General features: G+C 38.6%; 1 protein-coding gene across 2 annotated transcripts in view; it reads left to right on the top strand.

The window, feature by feature from the left end:
- lin28b (lin-28 homolog B (C. elegans)) overlaps window positions 1-13,471 on the top strand; it is a 21,732-nt gene extending 8,261 nt beyond the window's left edge. The window contains exons 3-5 of one of the 2 annotated variants that reach the window (XM_023415114.2): window positions 3,925-4,112; window positions 7,205-7,532; window positions 7,717-13,471. In XM_023415114.2, coding sequence (XP_023270882.1) covers window positions 3,925-4,112; window positions 7,205-7,517 — 501 coding nt within the window. In that variant the 3' untranslated portion in view covers window positions 7,518-7,532; window positions 7,717-13,471. Of the gene's footprint in view, window positions 1-3,924; window positions 4,113-7,204 lie in introns of both variants that reach the window. The other variant, XM_023415112.2, reaches the window with a different exon arrangement.

Genomic DNA, 13,471 nt, shown 5'->3' with positions numbered 1-13,471 from the left:
TGTGCGTAAACCGAAACGGGTCAGGACACCCGCCAGGTCACCCGAGAGGAGGAGACTCGGGTTGCAGTTTCTGATTTGTGAATTTTTTTTTTTTTTTTTCACACACATTGACACATGCATACATCGGCTCAAAGGCGCGCGTGCGCACACACACACGTAAATCCACATGCTGCCTTTTATTACATAATTGAGGAAACTGAGCTGTTGTAAGCCCGTGCTGCAAAAATGAAACTCATGAGTGTGCTACCACGTCCTATATGGAGGAGATCTGTGTGTGTGTGTGTGTGTGTGTGTGTGTGTGTGTGTGTGTTTTCCTGCATTTCTGCAGAACAAAAGAGGTTGTGTGGTTTCCTCACTGGTGCATTGTGGGCATTGAGGGGGTTGGAGAGGGGGTAGGGTGCTGAGACAAACCACTCAACTTTGACCTGGAGAGACAAGCTGCCTGTGGACTGAAGACAGGAGAGGAAGAGGAAGGGCTCATGCGCCACACAGTCTCCCAGTCAATGATTATTCATCATTATTCAGAATACGTTGTGTTGTGTGGGGGATGGGTGCAATTTTTTATTTGTTTTTTTTTTTTAACTAAATTACACTGCAGGAAGGCTGCTCAGTCACCGGGATGGTCTAATGATGGTAATCATAAAATCAACTGGTGCTGTAATTTGAATGTTCCGACAGCTTGAGGTTCCTTTAAGAAAAACATAAATAGAAAGAAAGCCATGTATGTTGTTTTGGCAGTTTTGGTTGATATATTAATAAATGATTGATCGGTGAATCGTTGTCTTTGCAGCACAGACACTCGAGATCGACTCTTACGCGTTGTAGAAAGCTACAAGCTCAGTTTGTGACTCACCTCATCGTCCCTTCTGTTTCCCCCCCCCCCCACATCTGTTGTGCAAAATCTTAGCTTTCACTCATTTTCATTCCCCGATCCTCGTCCTTTCCTCAAAGCCAAATCCAATACCTCAATGCACAAAACGGATGAGTCGTCCACCAGCAATTGACTTGAAGCACAGTGGCCTTGGTCGTAACCCTCACTAACCGCAGGGAGAGAACGGAGAGGATTTTTGAGAGAGAGCGAAATGAATTTAATTTTTGGAAAGTTACATGTGTTGAATATTTCAACGCTAACAATTTCCCTCTCTTCTAAATTGTGGCGTTTTAAACGTGTGTAAATAAGGAGGAGGGATATCCTCAAAGAAGTTTGATGTTAAAGCAGAAGGCATGACATTCTGGGTACAAGTGAATAAACAAATTATCATTATCATTATTATTATTATTATTATTATTATTATTATTGCATGTTTCAGTTTCTCTAAAATGAAGCAAAATTTGTTGCTTGTGATTACTTTGATTTATTCTGTGTGATATTTTTGCCTTTTGAATTTGACACAATTCATAGCTACTCATGTTAAAATTAACTTAAGATACATAGTTATGTTATAAAAATATATACATATACATATATGTACACATTATTTTAACATTAATTGACATAAGACAAAAACATATTCATGTCTGTATTTGTGTTTTTCAGTTTGAAGGATTTTAAAATTCTATCATATTATTCTGTAAATTTCACATCCCCTAATGAACATTTTTAGTTTCAAAATCTTATTCACACAGGAGCAATTAGAGGAAATGATTTTAACTTATTCTTTTCAATGAAATTAAAAGAAACCTTTTTTGGTAGCTTTTATGTTTTAAATTTATCATTCATACAAAAAAGTTTTAGAGGTTAAGTTAAAGTTAGTAACAAATCCAATATAAAAAAAAAATCTAACTAAATGGACTTAAAGAATGTTTTTAAAAGGTATTGCATGAAAAATTCATTTAAAAATGACCAAAAAAATTGTTTTTATTTAACACAGTCTTGAGAGATAAAATTTGTATAGCCTGGTAAGCTTTTGTGCATTTTGAAAAGTCTTGGTGAAAAGTCTTTTTGATTCCGTAAATTTCATTAGAAATCATTTAAAAAATAGCTTGGAATAAATTTACGTTGAGAGTGAGTTAAATAAACCATTTGTGACACTGTCAATCAGATCATCTGTCAGCTCATTGTTAAAAGGTGTAGTCTGCTAACAGATGGAAAGACAATTATTTTATTCTGATTGCATTGTATTACTCCTTTTTTAATTTTTTCTATTAAATTAGGTTGAGAAAAAAAGAGGCTTCTTTATGAAACAAGCTTTAAAAAATAATTTTATTAAGATTATTCTCAACAGAGTGCTTTTTCAGAAGCATACAATAAGACAAAAACAACTTTTTAGATTGTTATGTAATCCCTGTATTATCCTAAAGGTTGACTGTACAGTCATAATATATCCAACACAGTGCAGTGAGTTCAAACCCTATTCTTAGTTTGTAATCAATTCACACATCTTTTTTTTCCACTTCTCACTTTTTTATACATTCCCACTTTTTAAATAAACATCTCTTACATATTCATTTATATCTACAAATAGAGCACCTATAGAGCACCTTCAGCTTCCTGTAGCTGCAGTCGTTGACACGGGTGTTATAGAAAAAGAAAAAAATGCTGCTGAGCGCATTTTTGCTTCTTCCTCTAAAGATTCACACTTGATTTCCTCTGATTATTTGTTCCTTTCTCTTCCTCTGTCTCCTACACATCTGTCTCAGCAGGAACGAGCAGGAACTGCATTTACAGATAGCCTGTGTGTTATTTATAGGACTCGATGTATAGTAGGTTGTAGGTTTGCTCTGCAAACTGCATGCTCGTGTGGGTGTGTGTTTACCTATGCCGAGCTCTGCAGGGCCCGCTGCGATTCATGAAGGTCATGGATACAGCGCCTATCAGCAGTCCGTTCTGTGCGATCAACAAGACATAAATCATTGTCCAGTGGTTATATAGTAACTAAATCAATAACTCCGATCATGTAGATAAGATGGATGGTGGATGTGCTGAGAGAAAATGATTGCATGGGTGCGACGCTCTTGTCTTTTCCCTCTGCAGAGAGAATAGGAAGTGGTGCCTCTGCGAAGAGTAGATAAAGGGAGTATAGCAAGTCCCTCTATGCACAGACTGTCATGACAGTTGGTGCAAACCACATATAGTCGATCCACCATTTTTGAAATGATGTGTCTCTGTGTTCATTGTGGTTTAAAGAGATGTTTGCTGTATGCAGCAAGGCCTGCAAGCCCCCACAGTAAACTCGTGAGTGTGTAATAAGTTTAGATTCTTCTGTGACAGTTATTTGGAGATAAGGAAAAAAGGGGTTGATTGGACAGCTGTTTATTCACTCACATACCCTGATAATATCTCTGGCGACTGTTCATTCAGTATTTACGTTCAGTTCCCCACTAGTGGGTGTGGACAGGCATAACGGTAACGTCGGGCTTTATGCTGTTCATACAGGAAGTAGAACGAAGGCACTAAATTGAGTCTTTTCACTGAAAAATGACCTTTTCCGCGAAGCTCGCGTCTCACCTTTCACTTGCCAGTTGAAGACCATGTATGTGTAAAGCTATACAGTCTTTGTCAGTTTAGTTCATCATCGGAGGTTAGAAAAATACCCACTGGATCTAGTCAAGATAAAACACATCCTGATACCGCTGTGTGTTTGAAGCCTTTAAAAATCATAGAGATATTTTAATCACCTTCATTTGCTTCCCAAAATATTCATCAATATTCAATGACATGTGATGTCTAAGCTAATTGAAATGACTCGTGTCCATACATGTCTACTCCATCCGAATTCTTATTACATAGATTATATCCTGTCATCAATCAACCACACAGAGGCGAGTGGAACTTTGTGTTGTGAAATTACAGCAATTTCAAGTAACACAAGCACTAACGTATGTCTCTGACTTAAACACGCACTCCTGTATGGTAGGCATTAGCATTAAAAGAAAAAAAACTCTGCCACTGTTAAACAGGTAATTGCTTTTCTCTCCCTACAGAGCAAACTGGTGATGGAGGGCTTCCGCAGCTTAAAGGAGGGTGAGCAGGTGGAGTTCACCTACAAGAAGTCCTCGAAGGGCCTGGAGTCTCTGCGGGTAACCGGACCTGGTGGGGGACCCTGCGCGGGCAGCGAAAGGAGACCCAAGGGGAAGGTCCCACTCCAGAAACGCAAACCAAAGGGAGACCGGTGAGTGTGATAAAATCAGGAAACATGAAAATGAAAACCAGGGCTGATTTTCTTCATACGTGTTCTGTGTCTGGAGGAACGTAATAATTCACATGTATGTCTGCACGATTCATCAGTCTATGCTTCATCAAAAAAAAAAAAAAAAAAATGCTGAATGTACGTGAGCTTTGGGAGCTGCATTCACAAAGCAGGGCTGTGCTATAGTAGAATGAGACATGTTACACATACATCTCCCCGCAGTGAGCTATTTCTGAGTGGGCTAAGATTATAGATAAAATCTATTCAATCTGCCCTAGTACATGCCTGTTGCTATGGTTATTGTGCACCATAATAAGGAATTGAATAGGGCACTTTGCCTGCCATTGCTGCTATTTTAATCAATTTGCCAGCTTTTACATTAGAGACGGCTTTAGCAGAGGGATGGATTGGGCTTATATGCATCTCAATGCGGCAGTAGCTCAATCAATTGTTTTGTCCTCAGTAAAATCCTGAAGGGTGCTTTGCTAAAATCTGTCAGAGCGAGCCATATGGAGCTCCTTGAAAATGCCCGGTGGTTTAAGCAGAGGAGGAGGCTGTGTTCCCTGTCCTCCTGCTGACAGAAAACGCCTTCATTTGATGTATAGCAAACCCTGCTAGGCAGAGCCAAGTATATGCTGTATCAGTCGTAGGAAGGCACCGCACGACTACGAGGCTGCATTTACATTCGAAAAGTCTCGCTCTTTATGTTGCTGCATCACAGCTGCTACAACCCTGTGCCATACAGTTTTTTTTTTTTTTTTTTTAGTTTTTTTAAGGTGTGAAAAGAGAGGCTTTTGTTAGAAAGGAGGAAACAGTATCTGGGAGAGAGGGCTCCCTGATTGTTTTACACAGCTGAATAATTCAGTTTATTTGGGATAATTGATCCAGTGTTAGGTCAAGTGTCTCTACCTTCTACTAAGGTGGTAACAAGGCAGGATTGGATTCAGATATGGCAGGTAGAGTGCTGTGATGTCATCTCGTCTTTTGTGAGCGCCCAGTGCGAGCGGCCCCTGTGGCAGTTTACACTGTTCTGACCCCTGCTGGTCACTCTGTGATGCAACTAACTATTGATGCTCCTCAGATCACAGCTTTTCTCCTGTGAAATGTATAGAAAAATGATGGAAAAATAACTAAAGACACTGATTATGAAAGTGGTGCATTTTGAGAAACACAAATGAGGGCATCAGCAGGGTGTTTTATAACTGGTTGTCGAGGAAATATTCTCCAAATGTCGCTGGATTTTCTGGATTGTTCAAGCGCATCTTTAATCATTTTGTTGCCAAATAATTGCTGAAGAAAATGTCTCTTCAAGAGTTAATTTATTACACATGTCCACAGTTTTCTGCTGTCTTGTCTTCATCAGAGTTTGCACCAGTTTCTTTATATTTGATATAGTTCCCCAGTTAGTCATGTGGCTTATAATTCACCACAAGTACAAAATATCCAAGACAATAATCTTTTCTAAATAGTTACAATAATTAATAAAACAGCACAGACCCAACTTGTTGCCCAATGCTGGGCAAAAGGGCAAAGTGTTAAGCGATTTCCCTGCAGGGATCAATAAGGGTTTTCTCATTCTGATTGTATTGTATATGTGCTTGTTGCTAAGAAGAATTTAATTGTATTTCTGACTGTATATTTTTTCTGTACATGTTGACATTGAGATAGTTTTAAGACTTTGAATCAAACTAACTGAATTAAGTATTTGTCTTATATTTAGCCGCCGCACAATATGAAACGTATAATATAATAATTTAAAATGTAATTTATATTTATATAAAATTGAATTTTGATATAATAAAATATTATAAACCTTAAAATAACTTTAAATGTACAGTTTTCTATTGCATTTTTATTTCCACCCATTGATTCGAAATATTATTACTATATAAATATAATTGGTGTGTGGTTGTAGCTCCTTTAAAAAGCAGTATAAATGAATTTAAAGATCACCAATGAAAGTATATTTTATGATATGAGTCTTGTTCTAGTTCTATGAATCAAGTGTGAGGACACTTGTTTAAAACCTCCCTTTAAGTTTTACCTAATATTTTGTATTTCACAGTTTTTTTCCAAGCTAACGTTGCTACCAACAGCTTATTTGCAGTTATAGAAAAATAACACCAGTAGATTATATCTCTTTAAGTCAAACTCCAAGGCTGCTTTTTTTTTTTTTTTAATTGAATGGAAAATGTTTTTATAAATGTTGTATCAATATTATTATATGAATGCTTGCTGGAGATAATTCAGCCTCTTGTCAGAGGCAACCAGGGCTGAAACAGACTTTCCAAGTAAAACCTGCGGTAACAGTTTGCTGACACACTGGTTTACTGTGTCCGTGCTTGTTTTTTTAATTGGCTGTCAAATATCAGACGCATCGTGAAATCCTTAAAGTCGGAAAAGTCTGTTTCATGGTGGTGAACTTCTGCTGCTTTCAGCTTCTGTGTAAAGACAACACAAGTTTGTTTGGCTCATAAATTAAAATCAACATCAAACACAGTGATGTGAATATGTCACGTGTTGTAGATTTAATTGCTTACGAGGCATTAAGCATTGAACAGCAGATCGATAATATAAAAAAGGCATTGAACCCTGAACGGTGACATGTTTAGGATATTAAGCCTTAAATAAGAGCATCTGATGCCTAAAGCAGCAAAAATTGTCCAAATGTCTGTTTGATTGGATGCGGTGCCAGAACGGCTGGTGGCATCTTGACAGGCTGAAATCTCGGTCAACTTCGCCTTCACAGTTTTCATTGCTGCTCTTTCAGCGCTCTTGTGCTTCTTGTCAAATTTAATAACATGGTGTAGTTTGGCAAGCCACAGAGTGCCACTCACGCTTGAGCTGGAGCAATATCATGTGTCGTACTCCCATCTAGTGGTGAATTCGCAATGGAGCAGGAATTTCATCCGTGCTGTGCTGATGTAGGTGAAGAGAGTCGGCTCATGCTTTTATTTTGATAAAAAAAATAATGATGTCTTTTTATTCGTGTGATGAGGGTTTCCTCTGTTTGTTGCTCTTGGAGAGTTTTGTCATCATCTCATGTGTTGTCTATTTCCTCCTCCCCCCTGTAGCTGTTATAACTGTGGAGGTCTGGATCACCATGCCAAGGAGTGTGGCCTGCCCCCCCAGCCAAAGAAATGCCACTACTGCCAGAGCATCACGCACATGGTGGCTCAGTGTCCCCACAAGGCGCTGGCGCCCGCCACAGGCTCTCAGGACCAACATGCGTCTACCTCGGCTTCCAGCCCAGGGACCGGGCCCTACCTCTGCCCCCTGGAGGAGGAAGAGCGCTCCGGCTCATCTCCCCTGGAGGGCTCCTCCTCCTCCCCCGAGGAGCCCCACACACACCATGGCCCCCGGACCCAGAGGTGGAGGAAATCCTGAAAACGGCCCATAGAGGTGAACCTTTCACCGCTAACCCCCCCCCTCCCCCCCGACCCTCATGTCTCCCTTCAATCAAAGGATACCTGAAGCCCCACCCCCCCTCATCTACCTCACACCTGTGAAAAAAATGGGAGGTCTTAATTTCTTTACTTTTATTTTATTTGTTTTTTTGTGTTTTTTATTTTTCTAACCAGCGCAGCTATGGCAACGATCAATGGGGTACGGACGTGCGTGAATGTGTGTGACTGACTGACTGACTTGCAGTCATCTGGTGCAGCTATGGCAACCACCGCTGGAATGGTGACTGCAGGGAATGACTGTTTTTCTTGTTTCAATCAGTGCAGCTCAAGAGTGAAACAACATGGTATGAATCTTTGTTTGATGACACCCTCACACCCCCCCACCCCCCCGGACCTAAGTGTTGGCCGTTTTGAATGCTTTTTCCTTACAGATGTTGTCGATTTTAAAGCCGCAAATTTATATCCTGTAGGCCTAATCATTCCGAAAAATCATGATGCATCCTTTTAGCACACACGGTAGCTCATTTTAAGAAGGATTAGACGAAGACTTTTAAAAGCTCTAAGACCCTCTAAGCGATAATCCAGACCCATAGGATTGTTAGCTTGGTTTATAAAGATCTCTAGCGAAACTGTATAGATTCCAGAGGGATTTTTTTATTTTTTATTTTTTAAAAGACAGTGAGCTGCTGCTCTTGAAAACACTCACTACATACCTCTCTCTTACATGAAATAGACTGGACCAACTGATTGTCAAAGGGTGAGCATGTGTGTTTGTGCATGCACGACTGAGAGAGAGAAAGAAAGTGTGTGTTTATGTGTGTGTGTTGTGCATGCAGACTGGAGCACCTCTTCTTCAGGTGCGGGTCAACACTATTAACCTTTCAGTCTCCTACTACGATAGATAGACACGCCTTAGAGAAGACATCATATAATTAAGTTAGATCATAGTTTAGATTCAAAGTTAATGAATCGATCATTAGACTTCCATTTTGATTGTTGTATAATTAGTTTAAAATAACATTACAGTTTATGAATCATAGTATAAGTCATTAATATATATGTAAAGCCACAAGATATAATTGAAATTCTCTTAAGTTTAAGTAATGCATATATAAGGAATTAGCTCTGACGAAGGTGAATAGCCCTGTATATTGCATGGGATACTTTGTTGTGTGGAAACTTCTAGCTCTCTCTCTATTTACCCGTTTTCATCCTCAACAAAACAAACGGACCCTTTTTAAAACGTTAACTCCACGCCGCCTTATTCCTCACTTCAAACTGTCAGCAATGACACAGCACAAAGACTCGCCTTGTTTTATTACAGGAGTAGTTATCAGGTCATTACAGTATCATACACAGCTGCTCTACTTACTTACTTACTTAATACCTCACCACTTCTTTCTCTTGGAAATGAATGTCACAGAACGTCAGGCTGTTTGCTCTCCCAGCTGCGTTAACAGTAAGATCGAACCTCGCCTGGTTCCTCTTCCATCTGTGCCTACCATTAAGTTCATGAAGCACCAGCCAGGGTAATGCTCACTCCCGTTTTTGGGATGAGACACCGCCGCTGCTGCTGCTGCCGCTGCTCCAGACTCACTGAAGAGAGAGAGAGAGATAGAGAGAGAGAGAGATAGAGAGAGTGCTGCTTTTGGTATAACTTGAATCCCAAGCATGGCTTTAGTGGCACTTATTTGTGACCTAACAACTCTTCTCTGACCATATTGAATGTGAAAAGAGCTTATCTGAAGTCGACTCCTCACAAAGTTCACGTCGGGTCGCTTTGGAGTTGTATCTTAATGTTCTGACAAATCAAATAACTTTGTATGATGATATCAAACTAGCTTGTGTGTTTTTAAAAAGCTCTAAGTAGACAACCAACTGTTTTTGGTATATTTCTATACCAAAGAGTTTGGCTTTATTTTGTTTTGAAGGCATTTAAAGATAAGACTTGCTGATGTGCTTGCTATCCTCGCTCTTTCAGAATAAGAGGGACTTATTGCTGAAAGTGCGACACTGCGGTTGTATTTTTTTTTCCTTTCTTTTTTTTCTTTTTTTATCTTTTATTTTTAATGTACAGCTTTTTGAATGTGTGCGTGCGTTAAAAATCAAAATCTCAACAATGCAGCATGACAGAAAAAAAAAAAAGTGAACGACCAAACCACAGAAGGAGCACAGGCCATGCTCAAATCTCTATGGAAACAACATCTTTTTGTATGATGTATTTTTACATTTTTACACACAATTCCTCTCAGGATGATGAACTGTTCTCAGGGAATTAACCAAAAAAATGTATTGTATTCTTTTGGGAATCATCCACTGACTGACTCAACAAACTCTGTTAAGCAATGGTGAAGAGACGTATGTAACCGATTCATGTACTGATATTAGCAACTACCTCTTGAGTTATACATAGTTGTGCATTTCTTTTTGTTTTGTATATTTTTTGATGAGCTTGTATGATTAACTGTAGGTCTCTATTGTACTGAGGTGTTGTGTGAGAAGTTCCCTAGTGTTGCCACAGACTCCCTGGTCTTCCTTCCCAGATTTGATGAGTTACTTTTTTTTTTCTTTTACTGCAAACCTCTTTTTCTTTTCTTTTTTTTCCATTTTTGTTTACAGCAAAAGCCTACCTCATATGCGCTGTTCCTCCACAAACTCCTTACCTCCTCCCAGCCCCCTCTACCTCCTCCATGCAGTTGTTTTCTTCTTTTTTTAATTTTTTTATTAAATTGCCACTCGCACTAGAGTCACACAGCATTTTCAACAAATCAGCCCTGAAATGGCTCATCAACTTGTGACTCCAAATATAGCTTACAATCAAAGCCCTTTGTTGAAGATTTTACACAAGTTTTCAGAATGGGCGTGTTTGTCTCACACATCCAGGGTGAAGTTTTTCTGCCAGCTTTGTGTTATACTGTCAGTATGTACACTCATCACGTAGCTGCAGACAGCCAGTGAGTTTACCTCAGTTTGTTGGGCTAGCTATAGACATGTTAAATATGAAATATTTTACATTTCCGTGTGAACACATTTTGAAAAGATATGGACTGTTGTTTTTGGTTTTTAAGTATTTTATCATAACCATTTTTGTAACCACTTGATATGATGGGCTAAAGGTGGAGAACAATAGGATTGTACTTCGCACAAGGAGTGCCTATCTCTATGTTTTGTTTGTCTGACCCTATTACCAAATAGATATTTTCTTCTTTTTGGGCTCCATGGTAATGGCCTTTGTCAGCCGTTTTTACAGCCTCAGATAATCAGACGTTATGTGGTTTGGAGATGATGCCCCTTCTTGTTGCAAACTACATTTGTAGTTTAGAGCGGCATTGTAAACATTTAACATGAAATCAGTAGATTTTTGTACTAATGGTGACATTGCATAGACGTCATTCTAAACAAATGTTTATGAAGATGAATATTGTTATCATTACTTTTTAAAAACTAACTCATGAGATTAAAGATTGATTTTTGCATATGACCGTAGTATTACAGTTCACACTCAGCTGAGAGAGTCACTATGTTGCAGTGGGCCCACATATGGAATTATGCCAGTTATGAACAAAATACACGGCCACAGTAAAATATAGTAATATTATTGTTGTTAGTAGCTTTATATTTCCTTCCAATCAATGTAACTACTGATTGATCTCTTGTTTATTGTCCTGTTCAGTATTCGACATAGCCAAGAAACCCTCTCAAATTATACCCTCAAAGTAGAAATAATCAAATGGTTTGTCAAGGCTGCATGTAGAATAACAAATTGGTGGAATTGTGTTATTAATATTTTAAGTTCTGAATCATGCAAACATGAGACGACACGAAGCAAAGAGTGCATAAGGTTGCATAATGTTGCATAAGGTTTTACCCGAGATCAAACATTTTCGATCCCGAATGTACCTGTTATATCTCAGCAGAGGGCTTAGCTTGAGTCTGAGACCATGAAAAGTGGAACATGGTGTCTCAGATCTTGGATATGCGGTCACAGAATATAAATTGAAATAAAATATAGGAAGATCTTGACTGTGGTAACGAACTCATTAACTTAAAATTTTTACCACCATTTTACCAACCATTAAATAGTCCAAATTGAATTTGAAAGTTATACCAATCTGAGAGTCAACATTTCTGCCCCTCAGTGGTGGTAATAAAGAAATGTAAGATGAAGAGGTAAACACCTGCTATATGGCATTATACAGTGCTCAAAGGCATCATAGAGAAGATATCGCTCATGTGACTCCCTGTTAACACAGATTGTGCTATTTCTTCTAGTTTAGAAAATCTTTCATTTTCTAAAATACGGATTGTCATAGAGTTGTGTGTTTCAAAGGGTAATTCAGGCTTTATATCTTTGTTGTTTCATGATTCAGTATTTAAAATTTGGGCAGATGAGATCTGTGAAAACCACATATCTCCAAATGTTGAGGAAAATAACCTTGTTTTAAAGGAATAGTTCGGCATTTTGGTAAAAAGGCTGAATCAGTTCCTTCCTCAGTTCCAGAGAGAAGATCAACAGTACCATTAAATCTTAGTTAAGAGAAAAAACACAAACACCAACCCTACTAGCACCTCAACAACTTAACATTTTTTGAACATGTCAGTTTATTAGTGAACATGTTAGGCTCATACCTTGTTTAACTAGTGAACTTAAGAAGTGCTGTTACCTTTGGACAGAGGCAGGCTGTGTGTTTCTAGCTAACTAGCTAACTTACTTGTGTTACGCAAGTGTATGCTAGATAATACATGAGAGGTACAAACTGTGGCTAGACAGAGCCAGGCTTTACCCGCCGTGTTTCAGTCTTTGTGCTAAGATAGGCTAACTAGCTACATTACTATTGCTATTCCAGCGTATGCTAGCTAATACATGAGAGGTACAAATTGGTGCTAGACAGAGCCAGGTTAGCTTTGTGCTAAGTTAACCTAACCAGATGCTAGCATAGCATATGAGCATATTTCCCAAAATGTCAAACTTTTGCTCTCAGCTTTGAGTTGAAGTTTAAATCCCAATGAATTTTTAAAGTGTTTTAAAGTTTTTATCAAATTCTAAAGGAGAAGTTAAACATTCGGTTTATTTGAAAAGTTCAGACTCACAAAATCTGGAAATACTAGGGTTTCATTGGGCAACAACAGTGTCTACATTTTTCAGATGCTTAAGAGACGATGAATAGCTTCACTAAAACCATGCACACCTGGTCCAAAGAGTCCTGCAAAACCCAAGAATGATATGAAAAATACCTTCATACAATGGTGACAGAAACCTGAATTATCCTTAATAATGTATCAAAAGCCTTTGGAGACAGACAGGATGTACTATGCCATGATCCCAGACAGGGAAACCTCAACAGGCAGTCTCACTGCTCCCTCATGTGGTTGTTTAGGAGATGACTGCAGACTGGCCGAAGTTCACATACCTCAACTGCTGCCTTTGACAGCTGCTCTGTGCTTTGCCTTGACTGGAGAAACAATGTGTTGTAGGGGATTATCATTTATGATGTTTATTTTTTTAACTGAACTGTATCATGTCGGATTCATATTGTGTTTATGTACGTGAAATCATACTGGAACATTGGACCTCTAAAGGACCTATAAATCCAACCAAGGCAGTTTAAAGTGCAGATACCTCCTTGTATTGACTAATAACCTCACATTTCTCATGTTTGTTTGTGTTTTTACTCTCTACATCATGGCCAGAGGGAGTCTTCTGAGCTCTCTTTCTCTGGAGTAAGTCTAGAGCCAAGCACTGATTGCTTCTGAATGGGGAAAAATGTTCTTCTATGTGCATATCACTCATTATTTTAGCCCCAATATAAGTGTACTGCCTTTTTTATTTCTGTGAATCTTGGATTGGATTTTTAAATATGTCTTAAATGTTTTACTTGATTGGAAAATAAACATATTATATTGGCATTAAAGTATGTATAATTTCCTACTAGA

Source organism: Seriola lalandi, unplaced genomic scaffold (genome assembly GCF_002814215.2).
Source record: "Seriola lalandi dorsalis isolate HSWRI2012SDOR001 ecotype SW California unplaced genomic scaffold, Sedor1 jcf7180002054544, whole genome shotgun sequence".
In the NCBI taxonomy this organism is placed as follows: Eukaryota; Metazoa; Chordata; class Actinopteri; order Carangiformes; family Carangidae; genus Seriola; species Seriola lalandi.
This window is presented reverse-complemented; position numbering and strand designations above follow the sequence as displayed.